General features: G+C 40.9%; 1 protein-coding gene across 9 annotated transcripts in view; it reads left to right on the top strand.

The window, feature by feature from the left end:
• The window catches only part of PIGL (phosphatidylinositol glycan anchor biosynthesis class L), a 123,553-nt gene that overhangs the window by 9,766 nt on the left and 91,155 nt on the right, over positions 1 to 22,632 (top strand). For all 9 annotated transcript variants that reach the window (XM_073881780.1, XM_073881779.1, XM_073881785.1 and 6 more), the window contains exon 2: positions 4,134 to 4,233. In XM_073881780.1, coding sequence (XP_073737881.1) covers positions 4,134 to 4,233 — 100 coding nt within the window. The remainder of the gene's footprint in view (positions 1 to 4,133; positions 4,234 to 22,632) is intronic.

Here is a 22,632-nt window from a genome sequence, read left to right as displayed (position 1 = left end):
GTGTTGTAGTATATATCAAAATTTCATTCCTTTTTAAGACTGACTAATACCTCTATATATATATATATATATATATATGACATTTTGCTTATCTGGACACCTGGGTTGTTTCCTTTTTTTGGCTATTGTGAATAATGCTGCTAAGAACGCAGGTATACAAGTATCTGTTTGAGTCCTTGTTTTCAGTTTGTTTTTGAGTATATACATAGGAGTAGAATTGCTGAGTTATATGTTAATTCTATGTTCAAATTTTTGAGGAATCTCAAACCAAACTGTTTTCCACAGCAGCTTTACCATTTTATGTTCCCACCAACAATGCACAAGGGTTCCAATTTCCCCATCCTCATACACTTGTAATTTTTTGTGTGATTTTTTTTTTATATCATTACAGCCCATGTCATGGTGATGACTTTTTGTTTCGTTTTTAGATTTTATTTATTTTTTTAAAGATTTCATTTATTTAATTGACAGAGACAGCGAGAGAAGGAACACAAGCAGGGGGAGTGGGAGAGGGAGAAGCAGGCTTCCCGCCGAGCAGGGAGCCCGATGCGGGGCTCGATCCCAGGACCCTGGGATCATGACCTGAGCCGAAGGCAGTCACCCAACCAACTGAGCCGCCCAGGCGCCCCTAGATTTTATTTTTAAGTAATCTCTACACGCGGCTTGGGGCTTGAACTCACAACCCCGAGATCAAGAGTTGCACGCTCCACCGACTGAGCCAGGCAGGTGCCCCTGTTTTTTTTTGTTTTTGTTTTTGCTATAGCCATCCTAGTGGGTGTAAAATGATACCTCATTGTGGTTTTGCCTTGATTTCCCTAATGACTAATGATATTGAGCATCTTTTCCTGTGCTTATTACCCATCTGTCTTTGGTGAAATATCTGTTCAAGTAATTTGACCAATTTTTTAAAGATTTTATTTATTTATTTATTTATTTGAGAGAGAGAGCACAAGTAGGCAGAGCAGGCAGAGGGAGAGGGAGAAGCAGGCTCCCTGCTGAGCAGAGAGCCCGATGCGGGGCTCGATCCCAGGATCCTGGGATCATGACCTTAGCCAAAGGCAGCCACTTAACTGACTGAGCCACCCAGGTGCCCCATCATTTGACCAATTTTTAATTCTAGTTTCATTTTTAAATCATGATTTCTCCACCTGGGTTCATACTAATGGAAGAGAGTCTAGTTCTTTTTGGTTTCAGCTTCCTTTGGGGAACCGAAGCCTTTGGGTTCTAGTAACACTGCCTACTCCTTTTATCTGTCCATCCTAGGGTTGGTAGTTACCTCCTGCTGTCACTAATCTCTGGGCCACTTCACTGGTCCCTGTTTTGTTTTTTGTTTTTTGTTTTTTTTTTAAGGGGGTTGGGGCAGAGGGAGAGGGTAGAGAGAGAATCCCAAAAGCATGCTTCACACCCAGCATGAAGCCTGTGGCAGGGCTTGATGTCACAACCCTGAGATCACAACCTGAGCCGAAATCAAGAGTCAAGACTGAGCCACTCAGGCACCCCTCCTATTGGTAAAAACTTTTTTTTTAAGATTTTATTTATTTATTTGACAGATGGAGACACAATGAGAGAGGGAACACAAGCAGGGGGAGTGGGAGAGGGAAAAGCAGGCTTCCCCGCTGAGCAGGGAGCCCGATGCAGGGCTCGATCCCAGGACCCTGGGATCATGACCTGAGCCGAAGGCAGACGCCTAACGGCTGAGCCACCCAGGCGCCCCTTGGTAAAAACTTCTGAGCATATACTCCCATTATATGTGTATATATGTGTGTGTGTGTATATATATATATACTTATTTATAATTGTATTAAGTATATGGCCCATTGAACTAGTGTGAACATTATAAAACATTAACAAACGTTGATATATAAAGGACAAGGTATACAAATTAAGAGGAAAAGCTCTAAAGCTTTTTCTCACCCCAACAGATAATCTTGTGCATCCCAGAGTACACCTACCCTAGTTGGACACAGTTCTAGAGTGTCATTAAGGGCTGCTGAAGGATCTCAGACACATTCTGTTCAAGTTCTTACATGTTCACCAAGCTTAGGGAAAATTTTTAAAATGATCTCTGACTTCAACTCCCTAACCTATTTTAAGTTCCTTAATTCAAACACAAAGTCATAAAACCAGCTCCATAAACTCATTAGCCTCCATTCTAAGCAGTTCCTCAGAATCATAATCAGAGTCTGATGTGCACAGCCTCTGGACTTAGGAAGTGTCCATTAGACTCTTTTTCACCAAAGAACAAATAACCTTGAGATAAAATAAGAGAGGGTATGTGTATGGATTTGAGAGGAACCCAAAATATAATGACCATTATAAAACTGACTATAGCTTCCATCTAACTTAAAAAAAAAAAAAAAAGGACCTAAAATATTGTGATGAGAACAATACGAAACTAAGCTATTATCTGGAGTCTTTTTAGGGTTAGTTCCTTTGTTGGATACAATGTAATGACTTATCTCCTTTCTGGGTTCAAACAGTTCACAACTAGCACTAGAGTAACTCCTGCCAAAGTTGAAAGGTCTTGCAGAACTGTTTTTCTCTAGGTTATCTGGCCAGTAAAGGAAGCTGCTCTTGGTTCAGTGCTTCATGAGTACGTGAAGTGTGCTGGACACCAGCATGATACAAAGTTGAAGGAGACTGTGACTTTTAAGGTCAATGACATTTAGGAATTCATAATCTGATCATGGAGAAACGTTCATACATCTGAGCAGAATACTGGAAATGATTCCTTGCCGGGAGAAATGGGAGACTTCCCAGAGGGGTTGCCATTTGGTGAAGACAATGAAAATGGATTGTAATTCAGGAAGAAATGAAGCAGAGGAGGGGGAAGGTAAAGCTAAAGAAGTCGAGGAAAGAGAAAACACTGCGTACTGAACTGGGTAGATATGTATTGCCTCATGTAATCCTCAGGAAAGCTATAGGAGATGGTCATCATGTTCACTTTACCGGTGGAAGACCTGGGGCTCGGGAAAGTTAAGTAACTAGCACACATTACACATGCAATTATCTGCTGGAGAGTTGAATTAAGGGGTGCATTAGCTAGACAATTGCTCATAAGTGCAGTTTAAGTGGTACTAAATCTTCACCGTATATTATTTGTAGGATACAGAGAAGCAGTACTTAGCAGAACCGTTCTTAGGAAACAATATACGTGTTGGGAAAAGAAAGGATATATAAGCTATCAGGGGTACCGATGTGGTCAAGATCCCCCAGGGACACAATTTCCTGTAATACGCAGGAGTAAGAGCCTCTTTAAATAAACGTTCAACAGATTTTTGAGGACTATCAATTAAAAGAGCCCAAATTAATAGCGTGCCCAGGTACCTGACTTATTCTGTCTGGGCAGTTATAGAAGAGGCAATCTTAAATCTGCTTACCTCCAAAGCCAGTGGGCTTGGCAATATGCAATACTGCCTGTAGCATGCTACGGAAATGCAGACAGACAGACAGAGGGACAGACAGATACAGAAATGGGAAGGCTTAAATGGTGATGATTCTAAAGACTGGGCTGCTGTCAGTCATCTCATAGGAGTGAGTAGTATCTCCTTCAGCCTTTCATCATAACCACAAATTTTTCAGGTGGCTTAAGTCCCTTAGGGAACAAGATGAGATAAGAATGAGTAAACTGGGGGCACCTGGGTGGCTCAGTCGGTTAAGCGGCTGCCTTCCGCTCAGTTCATGATCCCGGGGTCCTGGGATTGAGCCCCACATCAGGCTCCCTGCTCAGCGGAGAGCATGCTTCTTCCTCTCCCTCTCCCTGCTGTTCTGCCTACTTGTGCTGTCTCTCTCTCTGTCAAATAAATAAATAAAATCTTAAAAAAAAAAAAAGAATGAGTAAACTGGGGGCACCTGGGTGGCTCAGTCCATTAAGGGACTGCCTTCGGCTCAGGTGGTAATCCCAAGGTGCTGGGATTGAGCCCCACATCGGGCTCCCTGCTCGGCGGGGAGCCTGCTTCTCCCTCTCCCACTTACCCCTGCTTGTGCTCCCTCTCTCACTGTGTCTCTCTCTGTCAAATAAATAAATAGATAAATAAATAAATAAATAAATAAAATCTTTAAAAAAAAGAATGAGTAAACTGATAGATTTCCACTATTAAAGAAATCTACCACTGTGTATTTGTTATCTTCAGGAAATTACTACAATCAAGGGGAGGTGCGTAAGAAAGAACTTTTGCAGAGCTGTGATGTTTTGGGGATTCCATCCTCCAGTATAATGATTATTGACAACAGGTAATTTTTCCTTCAAAAATGTAGAAATTCTTTGGCAATAAATACGCAGTGGTACACTCAAAAGACACCAAAAACTAATGTGGGTGGGTAAAGACCATTTTATTTGAGAAGTCTACTTAAAATAGTGCCACATTTGTTTTTAAATGACAGTGTAATGCAAGTAAATGTTTTCAACTTCTGTTCAGATTCTGTCTCCGAAGATAGCTACTTCTCTTTTAATCTTTAAAAACACTGTTAGAAAATTTTCAAAAAATACACAAAAGTATAAAGAACTGTGTCATGAACCCCCAGATGCCTGTTACCGAAGCCCAGTAATTATCAAGCCTTTTTTATATTTGCTTCATCTATCCCCACTTCCCATATTTTGTGTGTGCGAAGCTCTTCTAAAGAAAATCTAGCCATCAGGTTGTTTCACCCCTGCATGGTTAAATAGACATCTCTTAAGAAGACAGACATCTCTTAAGAAGATAGACATTCTTTCCTATGGTCACAATGCCATTATCATCACATCCAACAAAGTTAATACTTAATTAGTAATTAATTAATGTTGGTGTCCTCCAACACTCAGTCCATACTGACATTTCTCCAAGTAGCTCAAAACTGTTTTTACAGTTGGTTTGTTCAAGTCAGGGCCTAAACGAGTCCACACCCTATAGTTGGTTCACATCCTGCACTTCATTGTTCCTCCCTCCCTCCCCCACGTTGTCTTTGTTGAAAAAACTTAGTTGTCCTATAGAATGTCATGCATTCTGGATTTGTCTTGCCTGCCTCCTCATGGTATTGTTTTTCTTCTATCATTCATATTTCTTGCAAGCTAGAACTTAGCTGTAACTTTCAGGGGTGAGAATACCGGTATAAACCGTACTGTGTACTTCATATTGAATCATTTCAGGGGACCACATGCTATCCGATTGTCTTGCTTCTAATGATTCTACCATTGATAGTGAATTCACACGGCAACGGCTGCTCCTTTCATTTTAAAGACCCACACCCACCTTTCATGTAATGCTTTCATGATTGCCTGAATCATTGGTTTTAACTAGAAATAGCCAAATGCTGAGTTTCTAAATGTCTCCTGCATTCTAAATGTATTAACTGTAATTCTTCTGCAAAGCAAAATTTAATCAACTGGGGCTATTTAGTTACCCTAGTATATAATTTGATCTGAATAGACCGGATAAATGCTTAATTCTTTCTTTTTTTAAGATTTTATTTATTTATTTGAGAGAGGAGGAGAGGGAGCATGCACTGGGGGAGGGGCAGAGGGAGAAGCAGACTCCCCGCTGAGCAGGGAGGCTGACTTAGGGCTCGATCCCAGGCCCCCGGGGTCGTTACCGGAGCCCAAGGCAGATGCTTAACTGACTGAGCCACCCAGGCACCCCTAAATGCTTAATCCTTTAATTGCCATTTTCAGAATAAGGAGTCGATGCCCTACATACCTCCAGCAGTAATCCATTGTTTGTGGCTTGGATGGGGAGGGCACTTTTTTATTTCATCGGGTATCTATGTGTTTTTATGTATTCAGGGTTTCCGTTTCGGTCATATTCTTTGATTCTCCAGTTGTCTTGTCTTTGGCTATTGAGCCTCTTAATGTTAGCTCCTATGTCCTTTTGGCATGGTCTCTTTAGTTGTGTAAGATTTGCTTGCTGTCAAGGACAACGAGATTTCCCAGTGCCTTCTTGTATGCTTTCTTGCCCCAGTCCTGGCATCAACCGTCCCTCTAAGGAGCTTTGGTTTCTCTTGGTAGGGTTGTGGTGTTTAGGGACCATAACCAGAGTTACTAGGAGTGTTTATTGCTACAGTGTTATTATTTCCTATTGTTACTTGACCTTCAGAGCTAGTAAATATATATTTTTTTAAGGAAAAAGATCAAGAATACTAATGCTTACAATGTAGAGTTAATATTTCAAGGGTTTTGTTTAATACGTTTGACTTTTACATCAAATCTCTTTTCTCTTACATTGTAAGTCTTGCTTTCTAACAACATGAACATAATTATTCCCTTTTTAAATCTTGTTTAAGGATTTTATAAAACATGAATGAAAAAAATACTTGAAAAGCAGATACTGGGGGCGCCTGGGTGGCTCAGTTGGTTAAGCGACTGCCTTCGGCTCAGGTCATGATCCTGGAGTCCCAGGATCGAGTCCCGCATCAGGCTCCCTGTTCAGCGGGGAGTCTGCTTCTCCCTCTGACCCTACCCCGTCTCATGTGCTCTCTCTCTCATTCTCTCTCTCAAATAAATAAAATCTTTAAAAAAAAAAGCAGATATTGAAAACCAATGCTAAATATAATATGACTGATCATGATGTCTGCAATTTACTTTAGAATGATTCAGAAAAAAAAATGCATACCTATATAGATTAAGCCCAAATAGTAAAATATTAACAATTTGAACCTTGGTGAAAGACACATGAGTGTTGATTATACTGTTCTTTTAACTTTTTTGTTTGTTTGTAAATTTTTGTAATAGAAAAAATTCTGAGTACCATACCACATACCTTTTCTCTGATTATTTTCTGGCATATATAAATATATGTTAATGTATTGTTACTGACCTGCCTCTTCAACTAAAAAAAAAGGAAAGAAAACTCAGGGGCACCTGGGTGGCTCAGTGGGTTAAGCATCTGCCTTTGGCTCAGGTCATGATCCCAGTGTTCTGGGATCGAGCCCGCATAGGAATCCCTACTCAGCAGGGAGCCTGCTTCTCCCTCTCCTAATCCCCCTGCTTGTGCTCTCTCTCTCTGTGTAAAATAAATAAATAAAAGCTTAAAAAAAAAAATCACGGGGCGCCTGGGTGGCTCAGTCATTGGGTGTCTGCCTTCAGCTCAGGTCATGATCCCAGGGTCCTGGGATCGATCCTCACATCGGGCTCCCTGCTCCGCAAGGAAGCCTGCTTCTCCCTCTCCAACTCCCCCTGCTTGTGTTCCCTCTCTCGCTATGTCTCTCTCTGTCAAATAAATAAATAAAATCTTAAAAAAAAAAAAAAATCAGAGGTCTACATAACAGCAACTGGAGTTTGTATTACTATCTTTTGGGCTTAAATATCTGTTCCTTACCAGCAACGTTGCTTTTGGGATTTATTATAAATTAAACTGTGCTTGCTTCCTTTTTTTTAAGGTTTTCCTTTTCTGTTATTGGGTAATGTGCAAGAAGGGGATAATACAACTTATAACATGATGAAGACACAAGTTCCTTGAAGTATAGGCAAAGAAGAAATAAAACAATCACCCTCAAAATACATAAAAGGCTAAAGTAGTAATTTTGCTGATGTTTTCAACTCATTCCTACAAAACAAAATTTGCTCTGCTATTTTTACAGGCCAGGAGTACTAGAGAAGAAGTTATAAGTTATATCTTTACTATAACCCGTATCTAGTTATATCATAATTTTCAGATCCTGTTTGTCCAGGAAATAAGTCCCATTTGGATAGTTTACCTTTAAGTAGGTAAACACTAACCAATTTCTAAGATGAACTGGTAACTTAACAGTTGACCTTAATTCTGGGACACAACAAGGGAAATCTATAAGAAAGATGCACCTCGCTTATCTGGCATGTGGTTTCTGTTATGTAGATTCTAGATACACAGTTAAGGACAAGAAAGAAGTGCAGTAGAAGCTGCCTTCACCCACCATTTGTTTATTCCTACTTTCTACATTATTTCAACAAAGTCCCAGTCGGATTTTGTTGTTTACCCTTACAAGATTAGAACAAGTACACTATTAGGGGCACCTGGGTGGTTCAGTCATTAAGCGTCTGCCTTCGGTTCAGGTCATGATCCCGGGGTCCTGGAATCAAGTCCTGCGTCGGGCTCCCTGCTGGGCGGGAAGCCTGCTTCTCCCTCTCCCACTCCCCCTGCTTGTGTTCCTGCTCTCACTGTCTCTCTCTCTCTGTCAAATAAATAAATAAAATCTTTAAAAAAAAAAAAAACATCTACACTATTAGGTGAAGGAAGTTACTAGTACAGGCAGGCCTGGTGAATCTAATGAGTTACAAATGAGTCTGAATCTGCTAGGATCCATTTAGGCGGCTTCAACAGTAAATGTGTCCTCCCGCATATGAAGCCATCCGAAAGCAAGATGGCACCAGGTTGGCTGGACAACATCATCAAAAACCCAAGTCCTTTCCATATCTCTGTGCAACTGTTTTCATCATGTCAGCATATCTCCCCTCACGGTTACAAGATGACTGCATTAGCAGTTGCAGGTGTCACCTGCAGACACAACTGTGTCCTGCCAAGAACAGGGGTATTTTCCTTCACATCTCTGTATTCTTTATATTATGGAGAAAAACCAGGAGTCCCCAACAGACTTTCTTAGGTCTCCTGCCCTGCATGGATCATCACCACCACCACCACCACCTCTACCAACATCCCAGCCATGGTAGTAGCTATTAGATAACAGCTTGCTTTATTTATTTATTTAAGAGTGCTTTATTTCAGAAGAATTCTGGGAATGGCTATAGATAGGAAAAAATGCTCATTTTGCCTTACTGTCTTTTTTTTTTTTTTAAGATTCTATTTATCCATTCATGAGAGGCAGAGGGAGAAGCAGGCCCCCAAAGAGCAGGGAGCCCGATGCGGGACTCGATCCCAGGACCCCAGGAACATGACCCAAGCCGAAGGCAGACGCCCAACCATCTGAGCCACCCAGGCGCCCCTGCCTCACTGTCTTACGAAGCCTGTATGCTTTACAACCCACCTAGCCTTGTGTTTTTGTTGGGTTAGGTTAGTGAAGGTCTAGGGGACTGGCCTGGGCTGGGGCCTAGCTATAGGACTGCTTAGGATGCAGAGCAAGGAGATGTATTTCAAGTGTCCAATCGAAACCAAGGAACAAAAGATAGATTAAGCAGATGTAAACAAAGGAAAACAGGCTAAAAAGACAGAGCAGGTTCTGTGGGTAGTACCTGGAAAACTACTAGCACCTCTAGAAGATCCACAGTGGAGCCTGAGGAAGAGAAGAAACTATAAATGGCTCTAAGTTGATTAAGACCACTTTGTTGAGAAAAATCCAATGGATTGTTAGGCTTAGATTGTCTCCATGCATTGTCCATGAGCTGAGTCACTCTCCCTGGGTTTCCTTTTTCATTTCAGCACCTGCTTTAATTAGCTGCTTCCTCCCACAGTAGAAAAGGCGGTGGGGTAGGGGGGAGTGGAGTTTAGATGAGCAGTAAATAAATTAGCACTGGCAGACATGCATCTCTTAACTGTTTGAACCTTCATGACATCACAACAGAAACAGAAACAATAGTGGAGACAGATGATCAGTTGTTTGCTTTAGAATTATCACTTTAGGGGCACCTGGGTGGCTCAGTCGGTTGACTGAGGGACTCTTGATTTCAGTTCAGGTCGTGATCTCAGGGTTGTGAGATGGAGCCCTACGTTGGGCTCTGCGCTGGGCGTGGAGCCTGCTTAGGATTCACTCTCCCTCTGCCCCTCTACCCCCTACCACTTGTGCCATAAATAAATAAATAAAGTTTTAGAATGATCACTCTGATGATTCTGATGATAGAATGGATTGAAGAGTTTAGGACACAGGCCAATCAGTCTCGTGCATTTGTCCTGGCAAAAGGAGAATATCTCAACTTAGAAGGCAGCAGTTGAGATGGAGATGAGGGGATGAATTCGAGTCTTACTGAAGAGGTTTAAATGGCAGGATTTCAAGAACAGAAGAAATCTGGGATAACGGAAATTACAGGCATAGAGATCTAAGTGGATAAAGATTAGCTGGCATAGTTTGCAGGCAAGAATTGGGTTACGGGAAAGAACAGATTAGACATCCTTAGCACATAGAAAAATTAAAACCATTTGAGTAGATGCAGTTGCCTTGGATCAATGAGGCAATAAGAGAGTATGGAGATCAGGCAAGGCAAGAAGAGAAAACCACAAATGACGAGGAAGAGAATTACGCATTTGGTGTCATGTAACCTAAGGAGTGGGCATAGGGATAGCTCAGAAAATTGTGAAGCAAATGAGAACTCCCTACTCAGAGAAGAACCCCAATATTAAGCAAAATTAGCATCAGATGCTATAAAAAATTCTGTATTCTCCTTTTTTTCATGAGAGAATATTTTTAGCATTTCCCCAAGTCATTAAATAGTCCTTAGAATGGTCTTAAAGATTTGATCACAAGGATGTGTTATAATCTGATTAACATTCTCCTACTATTGAATATTTAAGTGTTCCCGATATTAAAGTATTTTAAAATTTGATAATAAATCTTTGAAGTTCTGACCCTTTCCTTAGGTAGATCCTAGATGATGAATTACTGAGACAAAGGACAAGACTTCCTGTAGTTTCTTTTATCTGAGTACCAAAACATTCTTACTAAAGTTATTGTGGCTCATCTTATTTTTTTGTTATTATTATGAATAAGACTTTTTCTGATATATTTTTTAAAACCTCACTGCTGATGCGGAGAGGATTTACTTATTTTCATGTATTATTTCTTTTATTTTTTTATTTTTTTAAATATTTTATTTATTTAAAATAAAATCTTTAAAAATAAAACAAAAAATAAATAAATATTTTATTTATTTAAGAGAGAGAATGAGATAGAGAGAGCATGAGAGGGGGGAGGGTCAGAGGGAGAAGCAGACTCCCCGCCGAGCAGGGAGCCCGATGCGGGACTCGATCCCGGGACTCCAGGATCATGACCTGAGCCAAAGGCAGTCGCTTAACCAACTGAGCCACCCAGGCACCCTGTATATTTCTTTTATATCCATACACTTATGAAACTTCTTTAAAGAACCTAACAACATTTCACTTGATTCTCTTAGTGTTATGGGTAAATCATCTGCAAATAATACTAATATAGTCTTCCATTTTTCCATTAATGTCTCTTATTTATGTACCACTTCTTATTAGTTTGGGTGGAATTTCTTAAATTGTGTTAAACAATTGTAGTAAGAGCAGGTAATTTGATCTGCATTAATGATTTGATTGAGAACACATCTATTTTTACCATTAACTGTGTTGGCTGCCGGTTATGAAAGATACTCTTGGTTCTGCCTTAGGTTTTGATCTCAGGGTGGTGAGATCAGAGCCCCACGTAGGGCTTCACGCTCAGCACAGAGTCCGCTTGAGGGTCTCTTCTCTCTCCTCCCCTTCTGCCCTTCCCCCTGCTCATGCTCTTTCTCTCTCTCCCTCTAAAATAAATAAAAATCTTAAAAAATATATATTCTTCATTGTGTTAGGCTTTTTTGTTGGGAACTCACCTTCATTGTGGTAGATTTGGGGGCTCCTGTTGTTTCAGTGCCCTACAAAGAGATAAAAAAATTTCAGGGGTGCCTAGCTGGCTCAGTCAGAAGAGCATGCAACCCTTGATCTCAGAGTTAGGAGTTCCAGCCCCACATTGGGTGTAAAGATAACTAAAAAAATGAGTCAACTTAAAAAAAAGAAAAAAGTTTCAATTTATTCTCTATTTTATTTGGCTCATGATAAACTACTGGGGTCGTCATGGGGGAATTTTTTCTCTATCTATGCCAATAGGTTCTGTAATGCTTTCAAGGACACTGATCTAGAGCCAGACTAGCCCAGCTGCCCCAGCTTTATCAGGTTATTAACTGTCACCTACAGAAGTTACTTACTCTCTGTTGGTAAGCTTCCTCCTCCGTAAACCTTGAAAGATACGTGGGTTTGAGTAAATCTGTGAAAGAAATCCCTTGTTTGTTTTTCAAAGATGACATACTTCCCTTTTACTCCGTTGGTATATGTTGCGATTTCTTTTCTCACTCTTAAGATTAGTAATAATATGGGGGCACCTGGGTGGCTCAGTCGTCAAGCGTCTGCCTTCGGCTCAGGTCATGATCCCAAGGTCCTGGGATCAAACCCTGCATCAGGCTCCCTGCTCAGTGGGAGACCTGCTAAGTACATGATCTCACTTACTCCTCAAAATAATCCAATTATTTTTCCTATGCTGTGGATAAGAAGCCGTGGTTTGGTGAGAGGTTGAATAATTTGCCTGAGGTCCTCCAGCTAGTGAGTGCTAGAGCTGGTATTTGAACTGAGGCAGTCTGTGTCCAGAGCCTCTGTCTCAACCACCCAATATTATATCTGCCCCATGCCTGACACATACTTTCACAAAGGCCATCTCATTTGAGGCTTTGACTAACTGTACAGGATGGGTTTTATTATCCTTTATTTGTTTCACACAAAGAAACTGAAGCTAAGAGAGATTAAGAGAATTCTCCGAAGTCAACACATTTAATAAATGGCAGTGATAGAACCCAAAACCAGCAAGGAAGACAGAATTGATTCCTGCCTTTCTGCAGGAAAGTAGGTCACCTGTTTGTAACCAGTGTGTTTTGGAGAGTACATTTGATTGGCATTGTGTGTGGTCAGTTCTTTCTTCCCTTGTTCTGAGCCTCCTTGCTTGATTTCAGGGAAACATTTGGCCAGAGGAGCTCACCCCAGTGAACCACTCACCTAATCACCTACAGAGGCAAAAATATTCAGTTGTCAAGAAAAGAAGGCATAATCTCAGTCATTAGACAACTAAATGGATACTTTTGGCGACTTTACCCAGTTCTTAATACCTCCATAGGTATTCTGCTAACTTATTGAGTCATATGATATTAAATTGTATATTGTTAACAGATACATATTAAATGCCTGGAATGGGCAACACACCTTGCAAGATGTTGGAAGAAAGAGAAGAACAGTTCAAGGTTTCGGAGCTAACTAGCAGATGTTGGCATGACATTGATCATTGCTGCTTTTGCGCAAAGCTGTCTCACTGTGCATATGCTGAAGTTCAGGCCCACAGTGGAGATTAGAGACCCTCTCTGGGGTACTGGGGAATTGTATGTAATTGGAAAATGCAACCTACAGATTTAGTCTTTTGTTGCTTTTGTGCTTCTTAATATGTTGGAAGAGTCCATAGAATTATTTTGTTTATATTTCAAAACAACAAGAAACATATGCAGGGGCACCTGGGTGGCCCAGGCAGTTAAACGACCAACTCTTGATTTCGGCTCAGGTCATGATCACAGGGTTGTGGGACTGAGCCCTGGGTCGGGGTCCACACTGGGTGTGGAACCTGCTTAGAATTCTCTCTCTCCCTTTCCCTCTGCCCCTCTCCCATTGCTCGTGCTGACTGTCTGTCTCTCTCTAAACACACACACACATTTCTGTATGCATAGATAATTTCTAAAAATATGCATACCAGGGGCGCCTGGGTGGCAAAGTGGCTTAAGCCTCCAACTCTTGGTTTCTGCTCAGGTCATGATCTCAGGGTCCCGAGATCCATGCCTTTCTGGCTCCATTCTCAGCATGAAGTCCGCTTGAGATTCTCTCTCCCTCTCCCTCTGCCCCTGCCTCTCATGCTCTCTCTCTCTCTAAAATAAATGAATAAATCTTTAAAATAAAAAAAAAGATACATACCAGACTTGTTAATAATAGCTGCTACTTAATTGGGGCAGGGAAGAGGGATAATTTCACTTTTTAATTCCACAGAATTCTGTACAGTTTGATTTTTTTTAGAAAGCCTATATTTCTAAATTATATATATATATTTTTAAAAAGACTACCCCACGTATCCAATAAAATATTGTTCCCTCTCTACTCAGCTTCCATCCATACAAGTGAATGCTAAATTAGAAATAATTCTGTGTACGTTGTGATAAGATTTGATTTGATAAATTAAAAGCATAGATTAGAGTTCCTTGAAAATATAATGATGCTTTTAAGCCTTTTTATAAACACTGTGGAGTTCTCATGGTCCTCATTCTGGAGGGTGACTGGGAAGAAGGTCAGCTACGTGGCTCCAAAGTGCTCTGACCTGAAAGGGTGGGGATTCAAGGTAGGCCTGATCGTGATGGAATAAAGCAAAGCAGATCCCCCCAATTATAACCCATGCCTATCAAAGTGCTTTGGGGCCCAAGGACCTCTTGTTCAGCAAGACTTGCAAGGTCTCAAAGCTTTCCATGGTCTGATCCTGATCTCCCCGCTCAGCCTTATCAGCCACCACCTGCTCATACCCACATCACATCTATTCCCATGACAAAAGTAGGTAGGACTGCCCCAGTACCCCTATCTATGTCCAGTGCCATATTTAGGCAGGGCCTCAAATGTACCGTCCCTTCTTGTGCATCCACACTTTTGCGTGTGCTAGCCCCTCCCTCTAGCAGGCTTATTCCCTAACCCCTTGCCTGGTCCCTCTAGCAAACTCCTATTTTGCCTTCAAACCTTAGCTCAAGGGTTATTTTAGACTCTGTAGCACCATTCCTGATTTGCGTAGATTTTCGTGGGCACTTTTGTTACAGTCTCATTGTCCTGTTATATCCTAGCATACACCCTAATTTTTTACTCTATACCATAAGCCCCTCTGTTCTTGTATTCCTGTATCCCCAACCTCTATCAAACCCCTCAATACAGGGGCACCTGGGTGTCTCAGTTGTTGAGCGTCTGCCTTTGGCTCAGGTCATGATCCCGGGGTCCTGGGATCGAGCCCCACATTGGGCTCCCTGCTCAGTGGGATGCCTTCTTCTCCCTCTCCTACTCCCCTTGCTTGTGTTCCTGCCCTCACTATCTCTCTCTCTCTCTGTCAAATAAATAAATAAATCTTTAAAAGAAAAAAAACCCCTCAATACATAGTAGTTGCTCAATACACGTTTGTCAAATAAATGAATGACTCCACTCATACCATAAGCTCTCTTCCTGTAGCCAGCATGTAAATGCGGGCTCTCAAAGAACCTGAGTGACGCCTGGACATCCTGACCCCCCTCCTCACTTTCTCTTCATTAACCCAGCAATGGGTACTCTGAGACTTAACGGAAATTGTTTTCACTTCCTTTAATTAAATAAAACAGTCTGGATCCCTGACTTGCATAGTTATTTTTAACTTTCTAGAAAGTTCTAAATGAGTACTTTGGTTTGGAAGGGTTTTTCTACAGCTCTTTTTTTTTTGCCATCCTGTAGATTTGTCTCCATTTGTCCTAAGATTGCAGCACAATAAAAATCTCATTTCTCCCAGTGCTTGTCTTCACATCAGTTTGGCATTAACAAGCCCAAGACTTTTTACAGACTAATTTCAGCTGAGCAGGGAAATAGAATACAGTACCTACTAGGAAACATAAATGAGTCTGGCTTGCTAGCAGTTCCTGGAAGTCTTTGTGTTTTCCAATAAATCCATACAAATCACACAGTGAAAGAGAAGCCACAAAGCAAAGTCTGGGACTGTTGGGGTCATGTTGGTAATTAAACCCCCTCTCCTCTTGAGACCCAGTAAGAGCCTTTCCCCTACAAAAAACCAAAAGCAAAAAAAGGCCGTATGCTTGGCTGCCAAAGTAGATCTGACCAAGCATCCTCTCACTGTAAGAGATTAAAATAAAGCCTCCTGCAGTCCTTTTCTCCAGATACACAAAGAAGTGACCGGGCTGAGGCTCAAGGGCACAGTTCCAGGCCCAGTTGGCAAGAGCAAGTCAGGGCTCCCATCCTCCCAGAAGGCGCAAAGGACAACAATGTTTCCTAGAAAAGAAACCAGGGATGGAGACTGAAGTAGACGTAGCCGATATGAAGCTATTATGTGAAAACCGAAAGCTGTTTCAGTCCTGCTTCAAAGGCAGATTATTCTAGGAACTTAAGGGAGGCTGGGCCTTCAAGTAACGTGACTGGAGGAAGCAATGCAACAGAAGTAAAGTGGGACCAGCGAGGGGCGGCCTTCACAAAGCCTGCCTTTGTGTCTAGAGCTTACAAATATACCATAAAAATGGGATTCAAGGAGCACCTGGGTGGCTCAGTTGGTTAAGTGTCTGCCTTCAGCTTAGGTCATGATCCCGGGGTCCTGGGATCGAGTCCCGCATCGGGCTCCCTGCTCAGCAGGGAGTCCGCTTCTCCCTCTCCCTCTGCCCCTCCCGCCTCGCTCATTCTCATTCTCTCTCTCTTAAAGAAATAAATAAAATCTTTAAGAAAAGTAGGATTCAAGGTGGGGCGCCTAGCTGGCTCAGTCGGAGGAGCATGAGGTCATGCGTTCGAGCCCCACGTTGGGTATGGAGATTACTTAAATAAACAAAGAAACTTTTTTAAAAATAGGATTCAAGGGGCACCTGGGTGGCTCAGTCATTAAGCGTCTGCCTTCAGCTCAGGTCATGGTCCCAGGGTCCTGGGATCGAGCCCCGCATTGGGCTCCCTGCTCTGCAGGAAGCTTGCTTCTCCCTCTCCCACTCCCCCTGCTTGTGTTCCCTCTCTCGCTGTGTCTCTCTCTGTCAAATAAATAAAATCTTTAAAAAAAAAATAGGATTCAAGGTTAATCTATATTGTGATATTTATTACAACGCTATTTATAATAGCAATAAATTGGTAGCAACTGGAGTGCCTGGGTGGCTCCGTCGGTTAAGCATCTGCCTTTGGCTCAGGCCGTGATCTCAAGGTCCTGGGAGAATCAGGCTTCTCCCTCTGCCCCACCCCTCACTCGCTCGCTCTCTTGCTGTCTCAAATAAATAAATAAAATCTTTTTAAAAAATTGGTAGCAATCTAAATGTAGCAGTGTATGATCAATTACATAGCCATGGTTCGGAGCATTAAACCATAATTTTCTAATGCATAGTTAGTAACCCAGGAAGATGTTCATAATACAATATCCAGTTTTAAAAAGCAGTATATGGGGACTTCTGAGTGGCTCAGTCAGTTAAGCGTCTGCCATTGGCTCAGCTCATGATCCCAGGGGCCTGGGATTGAGTCCCACATCAGGCTCCTTGCTCAGAGGGGAGCCTGCTTTTCCTTCTACCCGCCACTCCCCCTGCTTGTGTGCACTCTCACTCTGACAAATAAATACAACCTTTAAAAAAAAAAAAAGCAGTGTATACTTTGTTTACACTTTCCTGTATTTTTCCATAGTTTTCATAATGAGCATACATTAGTTATAACCCAAAAGTTTCATTATATTTATTTTAAAATTTATTATTCCCAAGTGTATCTTTTTCAGCCTTTATATTTAAAATAAACTTTTTTTTAAGATTTTATTTTTGTAGAGCAGTTTTAGGCTCACAACAGTACTGAGAAGAAGGTACAAAAATTTCCCACACACCCCCTGACCCCACACATACACAGCTTCCTTTATTATCAATATAATCACACGAGAGTGATACATTTGTTACAATGGATAAACCTGCACTGACAAGTCATAATCACCCAAAGTCCGCAGTTTACCCTAGGGTTCACTTTTGGTGTTTACATTCCATATGTTTGTACAAATGTACAATGACATGTACCTATCATTATAATACAGATTATTTTCACTGCCCTAAAAATCCTCTGTGTTCTGCGTTTTCATCCTTACCACCCAACCTCTGGCAACCGCTGATCTTTTTACTGTTTCCATAGTTTTGCCTTTTCCAGAATGTCATATAGTTGGAATCATACCATATGTAGCCTTTCACTGGCTTCTTTCACTTAGTGATATGCATTTAAGGTTCTTTCTTGTCTTTTCATGGCTTGATAGTTCATTTCATTTCTTTTTAGTGCTGAGTAATATTCTGTTGTCTAAATGTACCACAATTTATCTATCCACCTACTGAGGGACATTTTGGTTGCTTCCAAGTTTTGGCAATTATGAATAAAACTACCATAAACAGAGGCACCTGGCTGGCTCAGTTGGTGGAACATGTGACTCTTGATCTCAGGGTTGTGGGTTCAAGCCCCACCTTGGGCATGAAGATTGCTTAAAAATAAAATCTTTAAGGGCCACCAGGGTGGTGCAGTCGGTTGAGCGTCCGACTCTTGGTTTCAGCTGGAGTCATGATCTCAGAGTCCTGGGATCGAACCCCATGTTGGGCTCCATGATCAGCATGGAGTCTGCTTGGGATTCTCTTTCCCTCTCCCTCTGCCCCTCCTGACCCCACCCCTGCTTGCTTGCGTGCTCTCTTGCTCTCTAAGATAAATAAATAAATCTTAAAAAAATGAAAATTAGGGGCTCCTGGGTGGCTCAGTCGTTAAGCATCTGCCTTCGGCTCACGTCATGATCTCAGGGTCCTGGGATCGAGCCCCACATCATACTCCCTGGTCCGGGGGCAGCCCGCTTCTCCCTCTCCCACTCCCCCTGCCTGTGTTCCCTCTCTCTCTCTCACTGTGTCTCTCTCTGTCAAATAAATAAATAAAATATTTAAAAATAATAATAAATAATAAAAAAATAAAAAAATGAAAATTAGGGGCACCTGGGTGGCTCAGTCAGTTAAGCATCTGTCTTTGGCTCAGGTCATGATCCCAGGGTCCTGGGATTGAGCTCCGCATTGGGCTTCCTGCTCAGTGGGAGTCTGCTTTTCCTTTTCCCTCTCTGTCCCTCCCCCCACCCTACCCTCCCGTTCATGCTCTCTCTGTCTCTCTCTCTCAAATAAATAAAATATTTTTTAAAAATTAAAATTAAATATTTTTTAAAAGAGAGACATTGAACAAAGGAATAAGATGGTCAGATTTGTGTACATATGTATTTTTAATAATTAACTTTTAATAATACATACTTGTAAAAAATAAAAAGTAAAAATCATCCAGATGCTCTTAACTTGGAAATGGCCATTGTCAATATACTCAGTACTAGCCTTCTTTCTATGCATATTTACAGACAAAGATAGATGAATACATATTATAATTTTAGAAAAATGGAAATAATTCCATGGATGCCATGAAATTGAATGTTACTTGAAATAAAATGGAAGTAAAATTGAAAAACTTTAACTTGCGGTAAACTTGAGATAAATGTTCCATTTAATTCAATCACAGTGGATTAATTCCTAAAAATATCTGTCCAAAATTAAGAAGAAAAGATAGTGAAATACTGTGAGGTTTTATCAGTGGTGGTGGTGATGGTGGTGTTTTTTTAACCTATGTTTCAAAGTATCTACTTCTACTAACTGCCTGGAGGAAGTGAGCATATTTGGACTTTTCCCCAGAAATTCTTCTCGCCAAATTCCCATTATATTATTACTTTCACCTTATCAAGTTTTATGACACATTCTTTTCAAAAACCACTATTCCTGGAGTTGTTTCATCTTAATCCTGTGTTAGTCCAATCAGTCTGTTTTACCATGGTTTGTCTGACTTGACAGGGATTCATCCACCAATATGTTTTAGAAGAGCAGTTCATAGATGCTATATGTTTGTATATTTAAGACAACCTATCTGTTGTCTTTATACTTAAAGGACACCTTGGGTGGCTACAAAATTATCAGGTGGTACTTCCTTTTGCTCTGTAGACACTGTTTCACTGTTTTCTGGAAGTGAGTACTTTGGAGATGTCTACTACCAACCCGATTTTTTTTTTCCCCTTGTAGACCATTTTCTTCTACCTGAATACCAAATGATATTCTTTATCCTTATGGTTCCAGAACTTCATCATGTTATGTTTTTTTAATTTTTTTTTAAAGATTTTATTTATTTGACAGAGAGAGACACAGCGAGGGAGGGAACACAAGCAGGGGGAGTGGGAGAGGGAGAAGCGGGCTTCCCACGGAGCAGGGAGCCTGATGCGGGGCTCGATCCCAGGACCCTGGGATCATGACCTGAGCCGAAGGTGGACACTTACCGACTGAGCCACCCAGGCGCCTGTTTTTTTTTAATTTCTTAAGATTTTTTATTTACTCATTTTAGAGGGAGAGCACGCACGCAAGTGAGTGGGGGAAGGGGCAGAAGGAGAGAATCCCAAGCAGACTCCGTGCTGAGCATGGAACCCGAGGCAGGGCTCAATCCCAAAACCCTGAGATTATGACCTGAGCCAAAACCAACAGTCAGACGCTTAACAGACTGAGCCACTCAGGTGCCCCACACCATGTTATGTTTTGGTATTAATTATTCTAAGTTAAATTTTCCTAGAATATGGTAGGACTTTCAATCTGTGGATTCCATTTTATCAGTCTGTTCCATTTGCTTTGTCTTTTTCTTCAGAAACACTAATTTGTGTATGTTGGATCTTCTTTGTTTTCCATAACTATCATCTCTGTGATCTATATGCCAATATCCCTTTCAGTTTTGAGATCTCTTCAACATTTCCATCATGTCTCTCACTTTATTTTGAATAGCTGTGTATTTATTTTTTCCTTGCTTGTTTGCCAAGCTACACTAACTTCCATTTCTGTTATGTAGAAACCTCTTCTTGAAACCCTTACATTTCTTCTTTAAGCCCCTCTTCCTTTTTTTTTTTTTTCCCCTAATATCATGCTGCTGGGAATTCTTTGAGACCCTGAAAGATATTTTGGAATTATATAGGTTTTTCACCTGCTTTTTTGCTTATATTCTTTTCTCCTTTTTTCTTTCTATTGTTTTTAAAGTTGCCATGCATAGAGGATATCCCCCATTGGTTGTTTTGGTGTTTTTACCTATGTTTGAGTAGGGCCAATACCCACAGGAGAATAGTTTTGGAGAGGCAGAGGAGGATTCAGGTATCAAGCTGGGGCCATCTGAAGCTTCTGCTGAATCTTATTGTCCACACTAACTCTTCAAACCTTGTCTTTCCTTTACTATGGAGGCACCTGGGTTGGGTTTTTTTTGGGTTTTGTTTGTTTGTTTATTTGTTTTCTTGTTTTTGTGTATTCTCTTATTCACCTCTTCGTACTCTTCTAGGGCAAAGAGGTTTGATGTAAGCACTAGAAATAATTTATCCACATGATTCTCCTTCAAAGTCTGTTTCTCCGTGACCATTATTTTCTCTAGTTCTCATGGTGCTAATCAGAGATCACTGGACGCCTCTAAGGATGGTGAGGCTTGATTCTGAGGGATTTTCAAGTCCCATTGAAAGTCCAACACACAGCATATGCTGGCCTGCTATACGCCCCCTCTTTTTGAGACAGATTTCACAGTATTAGGCAGGTCATGTTTTATGGTGTGTGGTTTTCTGATACAGTGGTTTTCTTGTTTCATCAAAGTTGGTGCTATGTAACTTTTATTCCTGTTGTTGCTTTCAACAACAGTTAAAACAAACAGTTGAATTTGAGAGGAGAGTGAAGTGAGAATGTCATCAGCACCATAACTAAAAGTCCACATTTCCATTTTAGACAGATTACCACTGACAGTGGAAGGAAGGATGGATAGGAGGAAATCAAGACCAGAAAGAAGAAAATGAGGAAAGTATAGTATTATGGAAAGAGTTTGGTTCCAGGAGTCTTGAAATGTGGGTTCAGGTTTTAGCTCTGGTAAAAACCAGCTGTGTCCTTTGCAAATAATTTCCTCTCTCTGAGCTTTTCATATATTATATGTAAAATGAATGAGATGGTCATTTTACCAAAAGCTCCTGAGACTAGGGTTCCTAGATTTTCCCCAGGAGCAGCGCAAGATATGTTTAAATATTATAGAAGAACAATATTCTATAAAGGGAGTTTCATGTGCATAACTCAGTAATATGCTGGATATTTTTAAGTGCTTTCCAAAATTTTACTAAGCACTTTTACATTTAATGACATATCTCCAGTAGAATATGTCCATTGTGACAAGCTAGAGGCCTCTCATTGGAAAGATGAACAAGGATATGAAGAAACTCAAAAGTAGACTTTCCTTGGGCAACCCTCTTGGGTCCCCTCCCTCTACAGGAGTTTTGTACTATCACTCAATAAACTTTACTATCACTCAAGAAACTTTGCAAAAAAAGAAAAAAAGGTAGACCTTCCTTGATTAACCAAAATAACTTTAGCCTGTTCACCCTTACCTCTACTGTCATAGTCCATTCCACATAATAAAAATACCATAAATTGGGTGGTTTATAAACAATAGAAAATTATTTCTTATAGTTCTGGAGGCTACAGAGTCCAAGATCAAGGCACCAGCAGATATGGTGTCTGGTGAGGACCCACTTCCTGGCTCATAGATGCTGTCTTGTCATGACAGAAGGGGCAAAGGAGCTCTTTGGGGTCTCTTTTATAAGGGCACCAATCCCATTCATGAGGGCTCTACCCTCATGACCTAATCACCTCCCAAAGGCCCCATCTCCAAATACCATCACATTGGGGGAATCAGTTTCAACGTACGAGGGAACACAAATAGTCTATAGCATCTACAAAAATGGTACTAGGAACCAAAGATTTTAAATATGAGGCAATTAATTATCTAAAATGAAAGTCTTATAGACAAATAATGTTAATGACCAGAAGAAAGGTTATTAGGTCAGTCTTTCAGATTATTTCCTCATAGCACCAAGTTCCAAGAAATAATTCTTAGTCATTTGTGGGATGTTCTTGAGAACGCTTGGGATAAGAAAACTTGCAGCTGCCTGTATGTGTTGCAATCTAAGATGATGTGGTGCTATGTCTTCTAGTTTGGTAAAACTGTCATAGCTAGTTAGACCTACTAAGGCTGAGATACAACTTAACTGGCCATTTCTGTAGTTGAAGGATTTATGGACTTTACTCTTTTCAGATTCTCTTTTTCTGTTTCTTTCTTTCTTTCTTTCTTTCTTTCTTTCTTTCTTTCTTTCTTTCTTTCT

Source organism: Callorhinus ursinus, unplaced genomic scaffold (genome assembly GCF_003265705.2).
Source record: "Callorhinus ursinus isolate GAN/ISIS: 27379988/994484 unplaced genomic scaffold, GSC_fseal_2.0 scaffold43, whole genome shotgun sequence".
Taxonomy (NCBI): Eukaryota; Metazoa; Chordata; class Mammalia; order Carnivora; family Otariidae; genus Callorhinus; species Callorhinus ursinus.
Note: the sequence above shows the minus strand (reverse complement) of the source record. Positions and strands in the feature narration are given on the sequence as shown.